Raw genomic sequence first — 21,192 nt, forward strand, 5'->3', positions numbered from 1 at the left:
TCCCATTAGCCTTCACAAATCATCTCCTCATACAGTGTTTTACAAGAAATCGCCATAGCTACAGAAATGCAACAGAAGTGACCATGGCTGCAGAAAAGTTAACCATAAAATGTCGATTGACACAGAGAACCTACATGCCACTAGTTCTGAATCTAAAATAAATGATATTAAAGGATATAGAATCACAAGATTCAACACAATCCAGCAAAAAAAAAATCAGCCTGCTTGATTGGTCCCTCTTCCATTATATTAAATAATCACTCTTTCCACAATTGATGTATGGCGAAAGCAATGAATGCACTTCACAAGATGCTTTCTGGTAACTTACCAAGACAGTCTTAAACATCATTTGCCAAATCTGTGATCTCTATCAACTGGAAAGTTAATGGTAGTAGATGCATGGGAGCATCACCACTTCCAAGTTCCCTCTTTAGCTACACACCATCCCAATTTAAAGCTACATTGAACATTCCTTCACTGTCCCTGAGTTCAAATTCTGAAACTCCATTTCTGACAGTGCTGTGAGAGTATCTACACAACATAGACTGCAGCAATTCAAGAAGGTAGCTTTCCATCATCTTTTCTAGGCTTCCTTCGAATTGAGGGAAAGAAGTACTCTATGGAGAGAAAGCAACGAGAAAGGAAAGACAAAGCTTTAAAAAAAGGAAATGTAAAATTTTATAAATACATCATAGCATTTTACTACCTGTAGGAATTTCATGGTTTAATGTTTTGGTTCAGGAAGGTCATTGTGCAGGTCCTTATGTTGCAACTTTCTATACATAACTTTCTACAGCGAGTGTAAATGATCACTATTGAGTGAATGTAATAATTTTATGAAATACATGGAGATGTTAAGAGTGAGCTGCTGTGAGACTAAGGGTAGAGGAGCATTAACCATCCTGCAGTTGAGAAGAAATCGCTCTTTCAACAAAAAATGCAGGTGATTCATATTAATAATGGCAAACCCATTAAGTTCAGTATTTCTTTGGCAGGAAAATTTGGGCCATTAATACAATGAAGTCAATAGAAAAGCAAGTCAGGTGCAACATAAATGGAGCTGCTGATATGCTATGAATCTGTTCTGCACTGCTGGACAAGACCAATTTCATCCCCAATTAAGCAAAAACATCTTTATTTTAATAGATTTTAAACGATTTCAGGTAGAATGATTTGTTTTTACTTTTGGCAATTTGCAGAAATGAATTCTGTCTTATTTAATAACAATGGTACAAAACTGGCTGACTGTAACTAATATTTCAGTAATTTTGTATATATGTGACCCCGTTTGAACATGTGGAACATGTAAGTATTCTTCCAGGTGATTTACAACAAAGCTGCCTGAGCCTTGGGCCCTCAATGTATAATGAGCTGAGGAGTGGCAGATGGAGTTTAATTTAGATAAATGAGAGGTGCTGCATTTTGGGAAAGTAAATCAGAGCAGGATGTGCACTTAATAGTAAGGTCTGAGGAAGTGTTGCTGAACAGAGACCTTGGAATGCAGGTTCATAGTTCCTTGGAAGTAGAGTCGCTGGTAGATAGGATAATGAAGAAGGCATTTAGTATGCTTTCCTTTATTGGTCAGAGTGTTGAGTATGGGAGTTAGGAAGTCATGTTGTGACTTTTCAGGATGTTGGTTTGGCCACTTTTGGAATATTGCATGCAATTCTGGTCTCCTTCCTATCGGAAAGATGTTGTGAAACTTGAAAGGGTTCAGAAATGATTAATAAGGATGTTGCCACGGTTGGAGGATTTGAGCTATAGGGAGAAGCTGACAGGCTGGGGCTGTTTTCCCTGGACCATTGAAGGCTGAAGGGTGACCTTATAGACGTTTATATAATCATGAGGGGCATGGATAGGATAAGCAGGCAAAGTCTTTTCCCTGGGGTGGTGGAGTCGAGAACTAGAGGGTATAGGTTTAGGGTGAGAGGGGAAATATCTTAAAGGGACCTAAGGGGCAACTTTTTCACATAGAGGGTTGTACATGTATGGAATGAGCTGCCAGAGGAAGTGGTGGAGGCTTGTACAATTACAGCATTTAAAAGACATCTGGATATGTATATGAATAAGAAGGATTTGGAGGGATATGGACCAAGTGCTGGCAAGTGGGACTAGATTAGGTTATGATATCTGGTTGGCATGGACTAGTTGGACTGAAGGGTCTGTTTCTGTGCTGTGCTTCTTTATGACTCTATTTCCCCTGGTGATTAGCATAAAGCCGCCTCTCCTGACCCAAGGGAGCTCTAACAAAAATTTGGTCAGTCTGAATTTCCAGGAAGTCATAAGGTTCATTTCTGGAATGTTAAGATCAAGACAGCTTCAGCAATTTCCTATGCTAATGCATATTGAATGACCTGAGATTCACAGGTTAAACATCCTCCTCAAAGTACACCACTGGCTGACAGGAAATGAATCACTCCCACTGGAACAAGACTTGCAAAAAAACAGACAGATGTTAGTCCTACTGGAACACACTCTGCAGCCAACAAACTGACACCAGTCCCAACTCCTGAGGATGTACTGCCTGGTTGAGTGTAAATGGCATCAACTGGGGCATGAGCAGATTGAAGTCTCAGAATTCAACTTTGTGGAGAAAATGCGAACAATGCTCAACTGGGCAAGGAAAATATGATCAGTGGCTCCACAAATGGAAAGTGAGGAACAGTTCAAATTATGACTGTGGTGACCTAAATCAAGCTATTGCCTGTGTTCTGAGCTCCTTCCCTGGGAGATTAATTTGTGATGGCAACTGTCATTCACACTTTGTCAGTTGAAGGCAATAAATAAATTGTCAACTTCCACATTGAACCATAACTACTTGCCCAGTCAGACAAATTATTATTATATCGAAGTCAGCTTGGTTACTTTTGCATTCCTACTCTCTGAGTCTCAGCTGTCAGGATCAGTGAGTACTTCTGCTTGATGTAGTCAAAAGTCACACGATGACAAGTTACAGTCCAACAGGTTTATTTGAAATCATAAGCTTTGGAGTGTTGCTCCTTCATGAAGCTAGAGATTTCAAATAAACTTGTTAGACTATAACCTGGTGTCATGTCACTTCTGAATTTGTCCACTCCAGTCCAACCCTGGCACCTCCACATCAGTCCTGATATAGAAGAGAGATATAAACAAAGTTGAAAAAGAAAAGGATTGAAGCATAGTGGTGAGGTAAGCTAAATTGTTTTCTCTCTAGCTTTGCATGTCACTCCGAAGATGCAGTGTAATTTTATTATTGACAGATTGCACTATTTCATTCATCAAGGTTTGCTCACTTAGCAACTAAACTAGCACTTTAAAAATCATTCCAGTTACAAAAACTACATCTTCCTAGCAATCAATTGGATCTCCTATGAATCAAATAGTCCTCCTGAAAATTTAATGCATTTTCTAAATTAATATTAATAGAACATGATATAACAGAGATAGCAGCTGCAGCCCAGCTGGTTTTACTTTTACCTGTGCGCTTTAAAGATCAAGTCTCACTCGAGAGTATGCAGCACTGCTTTATTGGTTAACATTGCAGTGTAAAACTGAGGGAAAGCTACATTGCTGGATGCAATTTTAAACAAAGTTTTGTTTTCTCTCGACAGTGAAGGTAAAAGTTTGAATGGTATTTTGATGTAGAGTAGAGAAGCTATCTCTGTGCTGTGGTCTCTATTTTTTCTCTCAATCAGAAGACACCAACAGATTATCTGATCATTGTTACATTGCTGTCTATGGGAACTTTCTGTGCACAAATTAGCTGCTATACACCCTACATTACAATGCAACCTACATTGCTAAAGTGCTTCATTGACAGTAAAGTGTTTTGATGTTGTAAGTTTATGAAGGCACTTTTGAAAGCAAGTTTTTTAAAATATACATTTCAATCTCTAGTATATGATTCTTAAAACACTAATACTGAGAAGCACCCACAAGAATGGTATTATGTATACTTGTGGGCAAAACAGCTTTGGATTCAAATGAGTTAGACCTAACAACTGGTCCTTCTCAAAGTCTCGATAACTATATATATCAAATTGATATAATTTATAATCTGTTGCTAGCATACAATAAATCATTTCTTTACTACAAAAGATGAGGAAGTGGTTTCCTCCAATGCATACAGGCATTTCTTACACTTAAACTCAATGGACACAGCAAACATCATCATGAGAAACAGTTTATACAGTGTAGTGAACTAGCATGCTCATGCATCACCGACATAGTTCGAAAGGTGGAGCCTATTGTTTCTTGTGGGACTGCTGAGGCTGTGATTAGAAATCCTGAATAAGGGTTACACCTGTAATGTTAACTCCTCCCCCTTCTGATGCTGCCTGGCTTGCTGTGTTCTTCCAGCCTCCTGCCCCGCTACTGTGATTAGAGGGCAAGAAGCAGAATCTCATGCTTTAAAGAGACTGATCCAACATCTCCATTTGGGTCATTGAGTTTCTCACTCTGGATTTTATTTGGTGTTGTAAGTGTGGTGAATATATGCAAACTTTTTAAAAAGTTCATGGGATGTGGGTTAGAACAGCATTTAGTGTCTATCACTAATTGTCCAGAGGAGTTACGAGTCAACCACATTTCTGTGGGTGTGGAGTTAATGTAGGTGAGACCAGGCAAGGTTGGCAGCTTCCTTCCCTAAAGCACATTAGTGCATCATCAGGACTTTTTTAAACAACAAATTGACAATGGTAGTTACAATTAAGCCAACTTTTTCTTTTGTATTCAAAATTTCACCATCTGCCCATAATGTGATTCAAACTAATATTCTCAGAATATTAACTTGGGGTTCAGGATTACTGATCCAGTGACATTACCTCCAGTGACACTACCACCTTTTGTGTTCATTTCACTGTCCTAATAATGTTGAATAGTTAAAATCTTCCCAGTCAATGAAAGAGTGAAAACATAGGCTAAAGATTTCTCATCCTTCTAAGTTTCCAGTTCACCTCCTTCCCAGAAATGGCATTGTAACAAAACAGAACACTCCGGGCCAAGAGGCCAGGGAGGTGGCAACCCCACCAATGTCCCAATGCACATGGCATTTTTGCCAATGGGGAGAGAGGGTGAAGGATGACCCTTCTACTCAGAGGTCAATTTTGTCACTCTTCTCACCCATGAATTTTCGTCAGGGTAATTCCTTGGTGTATTCTGGCTACCCTTCTGTGGACTTGTGAGGATAATTTTACCTGGGCACTTTATGGCCCATTGAAGGACCTTGTGGCATTTATTGCTAATGTTGAAACAATGCCCACCTCTTAACCTCATCAACTATCCAAACCCCATCACTCCATGCCCACCTACCCTTTCAAGGAAGAAGAGCACATCAATTGCCTTTTTGCAAATGATCCCATGCTAGCTCTCCAAACCAACTTATGGAGAATTTATTGCAGCTTCTTGTCTATAATCAGAAACTCCTTCACCCTAACAAAGTTCAATCCTAGAAGATGTGGGTTAGTGACCTGTACCTGACTGAATTTACAAAGTCATAAAACAAAGGATTGCAGTTACTGGAAATTTAAAACAGACAAAAAAACTACTGGAAAAACTCAGCAGGTCTGGCAGCATCTGTGGAGAGAAAGCAAAGTTAATGTGTCATGTCCAGTAATCCTTCTTCAGAATCCTGTTGTTGAATTTACAATGGTTTCGATTGTATTAAGAAAGCAAAACTTAATTATCATGGAGATTACAGGACTGCAAGTATCCTGGGACACTGTTGTTGCTTTCACAATGAAACAAAGATCAGGAGCATTTTTATATTTTATTTCCTTTCAAAATGTTACTTTTAACAATATCCTGAGCTAATATTGTATTCAGGCATCCAACATTTTGCGATGTCACCATTTACATAATTCATATGCTGTCTCTTTAGCTGTATGTAAATTTTGTCAATCTGCTAACTGCCTTGTTTTTTTGAACTGCTACTTATTGAATAATTCTCTCAAAATTTAATAAAGTAGACAATGAATCTCTGTCTTGCTTTTTAACAGAAGTTATTATTCTCCAAGTCTATGTCTTACCTATGGGAATTTTATTCATATTATTATTAACTTTTTAGCATTCCCGATGCAGTCTTCAACATTCGATTCCTAACTCCATTCTCAATCCAGCCTGATTTTTGACTAAGGTCAAAGCATGCTTTATATGGTACTGCGTCCTGATGTTAGCTCTCAGCAAACAGTCCCTGTACAGTTTTAATTATACACAATGAAACCAAATGATGTGCTGAAGCTATTTACCTTCAGTGGTTTCTCAGCCTTCACTCTCAGCACTGAACAGATACGTACCCCACATGCTTCCAAACTGAGATTAGTCAGCTATCGTGTGACCTCCAAGAAGAATGTGGTAACATTTGAACATTCGTGGCAATGTGTTTGCTCACATAAATGATTTTCAGTTATTGTTGTAAGTACTGGTAACCAGTGGACCTGTTTACTAAAACCATATAATGACTGGAATTGGACTGCACTCAACTTTGTTCAGGTGCAATTCCTCAATTCTGTTGACTTTTCCGTCTCTAGCATTCTGAATCAGAGATCTGTAGTTGACCAGGTAATTATTTATACCTGTGTTCAAGTGCACATGTCCAATTTACTTTAAAGCCATTTGCCCAATAGTTTAGCAAATTTAAGTAATTCAATTTTTCTATCTCAAATATGCCTTAGCATAGAAACTCATGCAAATTTAAGTTGAGTTTAGAGGGAAAATGGCTCCTAATAAGTAAAACTGGAGCTGGTGCATATTAAAAGTTGCCACTGTTCAAGGCTGCTCCAGTGGTACATTATGGATTGCTTTTCATGAATGACATTAGTTCGCAACAGGTGCAAAATAATTACTTCCTGATCCACATGAGCCAAAGTAATAGAGGCAATTTGATCTTGTTGAATTCCTCTAAATACATTGTATTGTTGTGCATTCTACCCAATTTATTCAGCTTTATTCTTGTAGCTTGTAATACACAAACAGGTAGATATTTCTTCAGCTGAACTTCTGAGGACCCAGTTCATTGATTCAAACAGAAAGGTTCATCCTACCTCAACGCGACATTAAAGTCCCAGCAAAGGGCTAGTATCTAATTACGAACAAGTCGTAAACATCACTTGAAGGTAAGTCAGCAAGAAGACCATTTGCAGAAAAAAAAATCCCAAGCCAAGTGATGCTCAGTGATTCCATAGTTTCCTTAGAGATTGTATCTCTTATAACAATTGATTTTCTTTTGCGGCACTTTATACTGACTTCCCATGCCTAGAGTAGGTTCCGCCTTCAACAGTGAGAGAATTCAGAGTGAATTGTGTCACCCTTTTTGTTTTACTCTTGCAGGGTTGTTTCTTCATGTTCAAAGACCAATCTAAGTTTCATTAAAATAGTGACAATTATTTTTTTTAAATTCAATCAGCCGACAGTGGCACACCTTCAGGGCAGATGGGGTTTGAACCTGGACTTTGATTCAGGTATATGAATATGACCACTATGTCACAAAAGCCCCATGTGACATTCATATGTTGTCATGCTTGAATAACAATTTCTTTGTGTGTGAACAATAAGAGCTTGATTGGGCTTTGAGCCACTAAAGATATAATTAGAATTACTTGAGAAGTAAGGGCCAACTTGGGAATGATTATAGATCACATCAATTGTTTTTTCTCCTAGCCATGCTCAGACCAGGCTTAGAGAGCAATCAATATATCATCGAATTTATTTGTGCACCTTATGTAGAATTATCTTGAAAGAGGGTCCACTTCATAGCAAAAGTTATATTCATGCATGAATGTGTTTTAGGAATGCTGCACAGTATTCCAGAATGCTATCCTTGTTGTGCCGAAGATCAGCAGGGAATCGTAATCAGATAGGTTCACAGCTGGAACTTACTGAGAGCTTTCATACACCTTGAAATCTCACTAATATTCCTTCTCTTCCCATCCTAGTTTGTGTTAACAAGGAAGGACGTGCAATGACAAGCTTGTCAAGTAACTGTTAGTTCTTACAAGACAGGTTTTGGAAATTTGCCAATTCCTAATTTTGTGATAAAGGTTATTCTAAGGGTAATTTTCTCAAGTAAATATGAAGGTCCAGTGACCCCAGCTTAAATAAAAACCAATGGAAGTGCCTACATTACATATATTTGTTGCTGTTAATTAAAATAAAGCTTTACAGTACAAACAATTTCTTCTCATTAACATTTCATTAAAAGAAATACAGCATTGCAAAATGTTATATCTCGGCAAGAGCACTGATCAAATTTAAGTATAGGAGAACTAGGAGCAGGAGTAGGCAATTCAATCTTACAGTACTGAGTTTATGACCAATATACAAGAACCACCAGCTGACTTGCATAGTTCCAAGACAGTCTAGTACTGTTTTGAACAGTCACATCAAACTGTCATGAGTGGGAATGCAGCTGCAGCAATTGTGTTTGCAGTGATAATCATGATGACGGACTACTGAAAACATCAACCTTTCCAACAGTATAAAACCTAGGGCTCAAAACAGCAGTTTTTTTTATTAGCCGTGCAGTAGTGTGGGAACAGGCAACATTCAATGATGAACAGGGTAACAGAGCAAAGTAGCATGGCTTTATAAAGAAATACAGCTTCCTGGAAGTGGCAAAAATCTGGCATGACTTTGCAGCTATGTCCTCCTTTGTTCTCATAAATCACACCTAATAAACCCCAGTATGTTATTTAAGTTGTTATTACATTATGTGATTTAAAATTTTGAATCATGACAAAAAAAGCCTAAATATGTTTAAAATATTTAATTCAATAGCTGTTGTACAAAACAATGCAGCATACATCGTGATTTGTCTACTTAATTGCTCTCTTTTCCCTGGCTTATAGTCCAGAGATTCCCTCCATATATATTTTTGATCCATCATTGGCTTTTATTGCTCTACCATAACCATTAATGCAGATAGCAGTTGAAACTCAAATTCCTTCTGTTAAATATAAATAAGTCAATAGATTACTGTTCAACATACACATGCTGCATGTGTTTTAGGCTGTGATTAGACCTTTCCAAAGGTCTACTCCACTGGGATAGTACAGCATGAATTAAAAATATTTTACCACATGTGGGTGCCATAAATGTGACACTAACTGGGTTATTATATTGGTGCCCAGGTCAGACAAAATGTATGAAATTCTTCTTTAATGAATTCCTGGAATGAACTTTAGTGAATTGGCCGTCTGCTTCACACTGCGCACAATTTCCTTTTACAGTCAATGACTTTCGCCTGCCTAGTTTGTACTTCTACTGAATACAAAATTTGACTCCTAATGTCTTCTGTGCATGAAGTCTGGTTGATTGTTTCTTATTTTAATTTAGTTATATTACTCAGAGAACAAAGCAAAATTTAAGTAATACTTGGAAATAAATATATTGGCATATGGAAGCTCTATTTTGAAGTATGCGAGGTGAGTCAAAGCAGTAATTCTTATTTGTAAGTTTTACTGTTTTTTTCTTCTAGGTATAACTATATTATTCTAATAAATTCATGCAAACTACGTGAGCTAAAACATAGCTACAAAGAAGTAAAGAAGGTTATGGCTGAGAAGTCCATTGTAACTACGTCCATTTATCATTTGGGTAATCCTGTTGTTAATTTGTTCTCATTGATTTCTATCTTCATTTAGTTCAAATACCCAGCCAATTTTCCTTGAAAAGGTACAAAGGTCTGGCTCTGCAACTCAATACCAAAATATCACGTGGTTCAAAATATCTATGTATGTCTAAATTTCTCACAGTCTCTCTCTAAGATAATTTCAATTTGGTTACTCCTTGTCATTGGCTCCCCATTCATACTATAAGAGTCTTCATAATCATTAACTCTGCCACAAAACCTCTAATTCCTGTCCCTTTCAAATGTTTAACCTTTTCATTGTCAGGAAGCTATTGCCATTGAATTGTTTGCAAGAACTGTAAAATCAGTCTCGAATCAGTACAGAGTTTTAATTGCCTCTGCCGTACTAAGCCTGAATGTGGGAGACAAAAGCACCAGGCAGACTTCAATTTTTGTTCCAGTTTGAACCTTTCTGTCACTCACAGCATGATCATTGCTCTTTTATTTCAACAAACTTATCAAGAAAGATTTACTTCGAATGAGTCAAGGATGATCTATATAGCACTAAATGTTTCCCAAACCACAATGAATTAAATTTGAGGTGTGGTCATTGTTATATTGTAGAAAACATATCTAATTTACATATAAATTACAATCATGGCATATTGATCAGCTGTTTACAGTGGCATTTCATGAAGGATAGATATTGGTCAGAATTTGAAGAGATCGCACATCGTTTCTTTGAATGCAGTTCTGCCATATTTTACATGCACATCAACGTATAGTGTTTCACCTGAAAGACAGCACCGTTGACAGTGCAGCATTCCTCAGAACTGCATTGACACATTAGCCCAGTATATGTGGACAGTAAAGCTTAAACATACAATTTTCTGGCTCAGTGTAACCCGTTGTTAATGATCAGAGGCCAGTGTAAAATATAAATGTTCAGGTCTTAATATATATATGGCCCATAGGAAGGATCAGGAGGATATTTTTTTTAAAGGGAGAAGCGAAGTCTGACTTTTTCATATATGCATATATTCCTTTATTGTCGATCACGTTTCTCGCTGTGTACACTTTATTAACATATTTAGATCAGGAATTCTGGGGAAACAATTGCAGTGGCCCAGAATTGAAGAAGGTTCACTGGGTCAAAACCTTAACTCTTTGCTCTTCACAGAGGTTTCCAGACCTGCTGAGTTTCTCCAACAATTTCTGTTCTTGTTTGTTTCAGATCTCCAGCATCTGCAGTTCTTTGTATTATTGTATTTAAATCAGGTTTCCATGCATGTTGATGCACAAGTTTCCCGAGGTTTGGGAAACTTGGCTGTAAAAGAAGGAAGTAGGAACTGTTATCGTCAGCCATTCAATGTCTTTCAACAAGAGTGCCTACATTTCAAATATTTATTAATTGGTTGGGAATTGTTTGGGGTGTTGTGTAGACACTACATAATTACTGCTTTTTATTACTTTGCCATTTCGACTACTGTTAACACATTGTTCATATTAATTTTTTTCCAAAAACATTTTTTGTTAAGTGTATTTTTCAGACAGGAAAATCAATATTAAGAAATCTCCTTTTGACATGCTTGCAGATACCAAATTGTAGTGATTGGAACCAGGTGGACCTCATTGACTACAAGGTTCTTGATTGGGGTTTTTAACCTGTGCCCATTAGGAAACCCTTGGCTGAACAATATAACCAGGAGATTAGAATCTCCTGAGTTAAGGACTGACTTTATTCCTGATGAAGGACTTTTGCTTGAAACATCGATTATCCTGCTCCTCGGATGCTGCCTGACCTGCTGTGTTTTTCCAGAACTACACTAATTTAGATTCTGTGTTGGCTGGCCACTGGTAAATAAAGAGTGATGGGAACCAGCGCCTGTGCCGTTATTTCACAAATATGAGGGTTTTGCTGAATGGGTGAAAGGGGCAAACTATGGTCAGCATTTCCAATCCTCTCCCAATGTTGGTGAGGGCTGTGGTTAACAGTGAGGCCTCCATTCTAATAGATGAAACCATCATCATATGAAACACTATTAAAATGGGTCAACTAATATCACATACAAAGAACTCTATATCAGCTTTGCATTAGCCTTTGGAAGATTTTCTACAATATTAACACCATTCCTGAGCTTCAGAAATAAAATATCATGGAAGGTAGAGGTAGAAGGTAGAATTAAACAGAGTCTACAGCCTGAACTTTCAGCATGTGGCATTGTCAACTCTGTGGGAACTCAGATCACTTCAGGCCCTGTATAACATAGGTGCCAATTTCAAAGAAAACAGATATGGAAGAACTTTTTAAGGATATAAATCATTTAAAGTACAGTGCAGGCGTAGAAGATTAAGCATTAAAATGCACATTATACTTTTTAATATGTTCTAGCTCCTAATATATTCCAGCACTGTCTCTCACAGGTGTACCTGATGTATTCAATCATAAAGATAGCTGGAGATAGCCAAACTTGATTAGATTTTGTAATGGGATGCTGTAAGCTCAAAATGTTATGGAAATAAATAACAGCTTTGGAGAATTGAGGGTAACTTGAGCAGATTTGCATTATGGGCAGTTTCATATGAGCCCGTCCATATTCTGACCAGGTTGTATTTTAAAACTCTCAAATTTCTGATTAAAATGTGTAGCTTTAATGGAAAAAGAAGTTTATTATTTGTGTTGCATTTCAATAACAATATTGCTCTGCATGCATAAAATGATTGTTTCTGGCAATAATCAATCTATGCTGCAATATCGAATGAATTATCTTAAAAGATGGCCTCAAAAATGAGGTTTGCTCAATGACAATTGAGAAATGCAGGTTGTTATTTAGATAAACTGGTGTGTTCAAAGATTATATTACATCATCTACATCAGAATTCAGAATCTTACAATTTAGAGGAGACAAGTGAAGATAGGGTCAGATAATTTGTTTGGCAGAAATTAATTTTTATTTTACTATTTTAAAATTTCATTAATCCTGAAGGCATCAGTCCTTACTTTCTCAGCCATCTTTGGGGAATTTGCAGAAAAGTATTTAAGCTCCATGTCACTTCAACAATACATCCTCAGAAGGAGCAGGATACTCCTGACATTATTTCCTCAATTTCTGAGTTTAATTCTGCAGCTCTATGTTGTATAAGGTATGAAGTTCTTAAATTGCTAATGCTGAGCAGTATATTGAGCTCTGCCCAATATGATGATCTAATGTCCTACAGACAAGGGTGGAAGATTAGCTCTGGATCTTGAGGGAGATACATTTTCCTACAAGCTTCCATTCACAGTGTCCACCATACAATGTAACATATACCTGATTTCTGTCAATGTAATAAACCACAAGACAAGAGCTTCTTCTTGCTGGAATATCAAGTAGTTTCCCTATACAATATTAGATCAATCAGTCAGCAGGTTCAACATCAGGAGTTACTGTTCACTTCACCCTGTTATAACAGGACAGCACTTACAGTCTCATTGTTAAACTTTAACCATTCTTACAATTATATAAACTTCAGATTACAGAGCTACTGTAGTCAGTTATAACCAATTCCTATCTGTTGTGATATCACATGGCATGGATCATCAAATTGTTGAACCTGACACCTCCTGTGCTGTCATTTAAGTGATTTATATATCAGCGGAAATGATTTGTTTTTCATATTCAATGAATTTTATTGTTAATATATCTTCAACTGAGTAATAGCATAAAAAGCTATCTTTATCTTCTCTGAGCCATATTACAAAGAAATATTTGCACATAGCTCCATTCATGATCTGAGATGTCCCAAAGCAATACACAGCACTTTTGAATTGCTGTCCCCTGTTGTACTGAAAATCCAGTGATCAACTTGTGCTCAGCAAGGAAACCCAAACATCAATGTGATGATGAGCAAATTATTTATGTCTTTTACTGACATTGCTTAATGGCTAACTATTGACCTGGACACGAATAGCGTTTTTGCACTTCATAAGTGAGCAGAATGAATGCTTTGCACCCACCTGAGAGAGCAGTGCCTCTATGTAGTATTTCATCAAAAGGTCACCATCTCCAAGAGTGTCGTGATCCCTCATTGCAACTCAGTGTTAAGACCAGCGGAGGCAAGGGAAACACCTCCCTTCTCTTTTAAGTCTCTCATGAGTCAACTACAACAAATATCTTTTATTTGCTTTTAACACACTGCTGTCACACTTTATTAGAAAATGATGGAGGTTTTTGAGTGAAAAAAGAGGAATTTTATTTCCCACTAACCTCCTAAAATTAATAATAATGCAATAGCAAGCTCATAAACAAAGAATGAGTTTAAAAGCAAATGTGTGGAATGGAAAATAAAGATTACACAGTCGAAGAGTCCATGAAGTGTTATCTTCTTAATATCAATTGTTTAGCCATTGATTTTATATCAGTATCAGTAGAAAATCTATAAATATCTTTGATTTCTTGGTGAATTGTTGTTTTCCCATTTTTTTTGTCCAAATATTGTAACCAGAGATGAGAGAGAAGGAAATGGATAAAAGAGAGGCTGGGTGAAGGGTGGAAGAGGGGGAGTGGATAGAGGAAAGGGAGAGATGCAGTTCTTACTTACAAAGTAATTTTCTTTCTCTTTGCTCTGCTGCTTAAAAGCAGCTGTTGAAATATAGCTCAATGTGTGTTCTGAAGTCGAGCTTCAGTTTGGTCACAAGTTAAGCAACTGGCAGGTTCCTGTCAATATGAATTCATCACATATGGGTGAATTAAACAGCAGTTGCAAATTTCTTGGTTCTGACTCAATTATCTGGGTTGCACGTCTTCAGATTAAAAATGGAAATTTCAGTGCAGTTGGTCTCATATTTTCAAAGGCAACTTCAATCTGTGATGAGATGACTATTTCAGTCGTGTTAGGTTCATATTTCTTCTTTTCCAAAGAAACAAGCTATCTTTTAATCGTCTTAGGTATAACAATCAGAAGTTATAAGTTGAAATTTGACAGTTCACATTTATCACTATCGTATCAATTAAAGTGTCAACTTTAAGTATCTGGAGCTGATTTGAACCAAAAATCTTCTGACTGTTATTAATAGCCATCTGATAATTTTGTATGGTTTCAGATGGGGACATCTCAAACTCGTAAACTCTGAGTGTGTTGGGATGTATGGCTTCCTTGGCTTTTCAACTGGTCTCTCAAATTAACCAGGGTTGATTTTCAAAGGATTGTTTCACTTGTGGATGCTATTGTCCACACTCAAATGATTGATTGAAAATCTTCTGTCCTGATTCCTTTTGGAGGTGGCTGACTAGCAGCACTCAGATTGATAGAGTCTTTTTACTTTCTAAAGCTGCAGCGCATGTGTTAAAAATGGTTACTTTTTGAATGGTGATGTACAGTAGCTCACACACTATGATGTCAGACCAGTAATGCACAAATATGCACACATTACGGTCAGTTCTCAATGCTTTTTATGTATGTTCAAGTGGCATTCTGATGAGAGGAGGTAGATGATCAGTTCTCATTTTAATCCCTTACTGTGATGCTTGTCTTTCTGTTTAACATTTTACTGACACTCTACACATGCTTGGGCCCCAAGGACTTCAGCAGTAAGCGACTGAATTTACAGCTGTAGTCATGGTTTGGCTGTAACAGACTTATTTAAATGAATTACACAAATTTTGGAGTTAGGAATTAACAATCTCCATGGTACATCAGGGTTTTGATTTGATATCAACATGCATTTGGAGACAAGAATGTTACCCATTGTGCCAGAGCTACACTCCGCTACTTGTTATATACAGTAGCTCTTTCTGATATTGGTAGGAAGAATATAACGCGGCCAATTTGTATAAATGTTACACTTCTAAGTTACGTCATTTGAGTTTTCAACTTATGAGCACTGAGTATTTTTAAGTTGTTGGTCAGTTTTGGTTAATATTCTCTGTTGTTGTACATGGCATTGTGAAGTATGGTTTACTGTTATTTCATTCATTGTTGAAATTCTGTGGCTTTGCTTAGTGCTTCTCTAATTGTACCACTAACACGAGGAAGTGTCATTAAAGAACTGTACAGTGTGGGTACTGCATCTTAGAACGTTATGCCTCTGGATGAGTATGCTGCATATCTGTTTCATCTTAGCATGCCATGGACTTTGCCAATGGAAGTTGCAACAGAATGTTACTTTTTTCATAAATAAGTGAAATCAACAATTAAGAGGACTGGTCTTTGGAATGGTTATGACAAACAAGCTGTCTTTAATTTCAACCAGAGTAAGGGAAAAAGTTATGACTGCAGAACTCTTTTCACGCTGGATATAGTTGTCTGTTATATATTGCATGCCTGCATTAGATGCCAACATTACTGTGGTCATGCCCCCAACTGCATTGTTGTGGTATTGTATATGAAACCGAATACCATAAATAAAATGGTAAATGATAAAAGCATAAGGAAACATGCCTTTGAAATTACAAAGGTATAATTACAAAGAAAAGAGAGTCAAAGAGGTGTTCCTCGAGCTGTTTACTGGAGACAGAGTACAGATGATAGGCAGTCAGCTTTTGCTCACAAAATCCAAAACACAACTTTTAGTCTTAGATGTGATCCTCCATTAGAAAGCACCTGACAAACAAACCTGAGTATGCAAATTGCTACATAGCAACTAATTTAAAATAATCAGTTGAACTGATTACTTCAAACAGTTTATGCTTGTTTGAAGTAGCGTACATTCATCATGGATCCACTCTCTGCCAATAAAAGGGACATGTTCAAGCCTTGTACTTTTCTTAATTTGAGCGTCGATCAGCATTGATTTATCTAGCATTTAGCATCTCTTTAGCACCGTGGGGTTGCACAGTGGCACGGTGGCTCAGTGGTTAGCATTGCTACCTCACAGCACCAGGACCTGGGTTTGATTCTGACCTTGGGTGACTGTCTGTGTGGGTTTCCTCTGGGTGCTCTGGTTTCCTCCCACAGTCCAAAGGTGTGCAGATCAGGTGAGTTGACCATGCTAAGTTGCTCATAGTGTTAGCTATGTTAGTCAAAGAGAAATGGGTCTGGGTGGGTTACTCTTCAGAAAGTTGGTGTGGACTTTTTGGGCTGTAAGGAATCTAATCTTCACTCCTGTGGTATAACTTTGTGGGCGGCACGGTGGCACAGTGGTTAGCACTGCTACCTCGCAGCGCCGGAGACCCGGGTTCAATTCCCGCCTCAGGCAACTGACTGTGTGGAGTTTGCACGTTCTCCCCATGTCTGCGTGGGTTTCCTCCGGGTGCTCCGGTTTCCTCCCACAGTCCAAAGATGTGCAGGTCAGGTGAATTGGCCATGCTAAATTGCCCATAGTGTTAGGTAAGGGGTAGATGTAGATGTAGGGGTATGGGTGGGTTACGCTTCGGCGGGGCGGTGTGGACTTGTTGGGCTGAAGGGCCTGTTTCCACACTGTAAGTAATCTAATCTAAAAAAACTTGTGATCACTTTTGAAATTTAGCATTCCTCCATTTAGTCTGATGAGTGCAACATGAAATACCTTGGCAACATATTTTTTTTCCGTGATATTGATCATCTTTTCTTCAAAGGTAAAATTACCGTTGTAACACATTTCAAGCATTTTTCAGTATTTATTATCCAACATTTATGATATGTTTCATAATTGTTTCATTATTATATTTGTTAATGTTAAGAATTGAGTAAGAATTGGTATAATTGAAATCATAGTTTTACAAGTGTTTACCCATAAAAAATTACTAATTATATGAATAGCATGAATAAAAAAAATCGAAAGTCCATGACATCCCATTTTTGTGTTTGGCGAGAGAAAAGGCTGAAAATCCACGTGTCAGTTTCTCGTGATCACATGACATTGTTATCATTTTGTGTTCATAAATTAATGAGAATGGATTTGCCAAACATTTTATAAGGAAGTTGTCATCTCTTTAACAAATGATCCGGCTTATAATGAAAAGTTTTGCTTACAATGTGGCAGCCTGTTCTGACGTGATTAACAATGACTGAGTATTGATCCATTTTAATTCTAAAAGATACTTGAACGTCGATCCTTCTTTTACATGACATATCTAGAGTAAGCAACAGCTATATAGAGGATTCAAATTTGTCTTAAAAACAGACCGTGTTGGAGAAACTCAGCACGTTTGGCAGTATCTGTTGAAAGGGAAACAAAGTTAATGTTTTGAGTGTGATATAACTCTTCTTCAAAACTGAAAAGGGAAAATGGTTGTTTTATGCTGTGGATGGAAGGGCAGGAAGAATGGGTGTAACAGATCATGAGGGTATCTAGAGCAAAAGAGGAGAGTAATAATTATGGAGAGTGAGAGAGATAAAAGTAGGTGTGAATAATAGGCATGAAAAGGAGAAAGTGGGTCTATTCTTCAGAGAGGAAAGCCAACAAGATGTGCCTGAGGGTGAGTGTAGGAGCACATTGATAAAAATGTATGACAGAGCTCATGCTTTGAAGTTGTCGAACTCAGCGTTGAGTGCTCGGGGCTATAAAGTGCCTAAGCAGAAAATGATGTGCTGTTTCTTCAGTTTGCAATGAGGTTCCTTGGAATACTGCAGCAGGCCCAGGATGGAAATGTTAACATGGGAGCAAGATGATTTATTGAAGTGGCAGCAACTTCAATAGGACTGAATATCAAGGGAAGAGTGTGACAGTTGGTCAACTTCATGCCATCTGTTTTGCATTACTGCCTAAGATGAATTCCTACTTCAATATATTTATCTTGACATGCATGCTGATCTTTTTACTGATGTGTTTACTTACATTGCTTACAATATTTGGAGGTATATTTTCTTTAAAGCACAGTTGCTGCTTGATGTGGGCTAGGTTGAAATTTCTGCTCATTGGTATGACTACTCGAAAGAATTGAGAATTGATCTGTTTGACTGGATGAGGCTCAGTGAAGGTTGCAGGGTAAACTTTCAGTGAGATCTCAAATATTAAGTGAAAATCTGTCTATCACAATGTGTAAAATTGTTGGGCTGATCGGCCTGTTTCCACACTGCAAAGGAATTTAATCTTAATCTAACCTAAAATGTTTTTTGCAGATTTTGTGGCATCCAAAAAGAGCACAGCCAATAGAGTCATAGAGTCATAGAGATGTAGAGCATGGAAACAGACCCTTCGGTTCAACCTGTCCATGCCGACCAGATATCCCAACCCAATCTAGTCCCACCTGCCAGCACCCAGCCCATATCCCTCCAACCTCTTCCTATTTATACACCCATCCAAATGCCTCTTAAATGTTGCAATTGTACCAGCCTCCACCATTTCCTCTGGCAGCTCATTCCATACACGTAGCACACTCTGCATGAAAAGGTTGCCCCTTAGGTCTCTTTTATATCTTTCCCCTTTCACCCTAAACCTATGCCCTCTAGTTCTGGACTCCCTGACTCCAGGGAAAAGACTTTGTCTATTTATCCCATCCATGCCCCTCATAATTTTGTAAACCTCTATAAAGTCACCCCTCAGCCTGGATTCTCTAGGGAAAACAGCCCCAGCCTGTTTATCCTCTCCCTGTAGCTCAAATCCCCCAACCCTGGCAACGTCCTTGTCAATCTTTTCTGAACCCTTTCAAGTTTCACAACATCTTTCCAATAGGAAGGAGACCAGAATTGCATGCAATATTCCAACAGTGGCCTAACCAATGTCCTGTACAGCTCCTAACTCCTGTACTCAATACTCTGATCCATAAAGGAAAGCATACCAAATATCTTCTTCACTATTCTATCTACCTGCAACTCCACTTTCAAGGAGCTATGAACCTGCACTCTTTGTTCAGCAACACTCCCTAGGACCTTACCATTAAGTGTATAAGTCCTGCTAAGATTTTTGTTAAAGGATACTGAAGCAATATAAATGTACTGGCATTGCATTTTGAATGGGCTCTGCATAATGCCACTATGCAAAGCCAAACACATTTTGAGAGTTTCAAAGAGGAGGCAGTATCCTAAAACCATAACTTCTTATTACACGTCTTACCCATTTCTGACACAGTCTCAATGCCACTTCCTTTATCTTTGCTTCCCCCTCCTGCAAAGACAGGATTGAAGAGAAACGAATTGGGTGTTCTTTCTAGTTCTTCTTGCCATTGTTTACACACAGAGACAACCAACAGTTACTCTGCTGTGTCTCGCAAATGGCACACGCTACTCTCACTGTGCGTTGTGTGATAGTTGAAGGTGGTACATAGGATGTTACTTAAGCAAGTTTGGATAATGTCAAGCCACTTGAATGTTGCCAGAGCTGTGCCCATTTTGGCAAGTTGAACGTATTCAATTACACTTCTGACTGGTGATTCATAGAGAGCTGAGTGGCATTGGGAAACAGAAGACAAGTTGTGGTGTTATTGGTGCTCTTGTAACGATAGTATTTATATGGCTATTCCAGTTCAATGGTAACCCCCTAGTGTTCAGTGTTGTGTCAGCTGGGTACATTAGTCATGGGAAATGTAGAGTAATAGGGTAGGCGAACGAACCTAGGTAGGATACTCTTCGGAGGGTCGGTGTGAACCTGTTGGGCCAAATATCCTGTTTCCACACTGCAGGAATTCTATGATCACAACTATCTCCATTTTGTACAGATATGACTCCAGCCAGTAGAGTGTTTTATCCCCAAATTCCCATTGGCTCCTCACTTAACCTCTGGACTTAACTTCTTTCATCCATATTTAGACCAAGGCTGTAATGACAGCAGGAGTTGAAGGGCCCTGGTGGAACACATCACAGAGCAGTGAGCAGATTTTCCTTTGCCAATGCTGCTTAATAGCAATGGCCACAATTCCTTCTGACACTTTGCCGAGGATTGAATGGTTATCCTACTGATTAAACAGAGGATACAACCAGGCAATTTTGCAAGTGTCAGTCTTGTGACTGTACTGGAGCAGCATGGCTGGGTGTGCAGCTAGCTGTGGAGCACAAGTCATCAGTACTATTGACAGAATGCTCTCAGAATACAAAGCTCTTGACTTTCTGAGCTTGGTAATTTTTAACTCCAGAACTGTCTTTCACAGTTAAATCTCACTTGGAAATTCTCCATCATTCTCCATGTCCCCATGGGGTAGCATGATGGCACAGTGGTTAGCACTGCTGCCTCACAGCACCAGGCCTTGGGTTTGATCCTAGCCTCAGGCATCTGTCTGTGTGGAGTTTGCGCATTCTCCCTTTGTCTGCGTGGGTTTCCTCCAGGTGCTCGGGTTTCCTCCCACACTCCAAAGATGTGCAGGTCAGGTGAATTAGCCATGCTAAATTGCCCATAGCGTCAGAGGGTATTGGGTCTGAGTGGGTTACTCTTCGGAAGGTCAATGTGGACTTGTTGGACCAAATGGCCTGCTTCCACACTGTAGGGAATCTAATCTAATCAAACTAGGTGAATACTCCAACCTCATTTAAATCATCACAAATTGTGTCTTTTTAAGGAATGCACAAGCTTTAATTCATTTTCCTGATGAACCAGGAAGACTTTCTGGTGCTCTCCATGCACTCTCTCTCAACTGAATCCTAACAAATAGCATAACCAGTGAGTTTCTCTGCATTTTTAGTCATGTGTGAAGAAGGATGATGAAGACTCTGGTCTAAGGATGGATATTGCCAGTTTGCGGATAACTACACCCAGAATGTCAGGGATATTTCCACAGGGGGAGCAGAAAAGAGAGTCCTCAGGGGATGTTTAATTA

General features: G+C 38.4%; 1 protein-coding gene across 1 annotated transcript in view; it reads left to right on the forward strand.

Annotated features, from left to right (window-relative positions):
- sntg2 (syntrophin, gamma 2) overlaps nucleotides 1-21,192 on the forward strand; it is a 357,280-nt gene that overhangs the window by 76,459 nt on the left and 259,629 nt on the right. Inside the window, exon 3 of the mRNA XM_072549107.1 lies at nucleotides 9,452-9,545. Coding sequence (XP_072405208.1) covers nucleotides 9,452-9,545 — 94 coding nt within the window. The remainder of the gene's footprint in view (nucleotides 1-9,451; nucleotides 9,546-21,192) is intronic.

The sequence above is a fragment of the Chiloscyllium punctatum genome, chromosome 3 (genome assembly GCF_047496795.1).
Source record: "Chiloscyllium punctatum isolate Juve2018m chromosome 3, sChiPun1.3, whole genome shotgun sequence".
In the NCBI taxonomy this organism is placed as follows: Eukaryota; Metazoa; Chordata; class Chondrichthyes; order Orectolobiformes; family Hemiscylliidae; genus Chiloscyllium; species Chiloscyllium punctatum.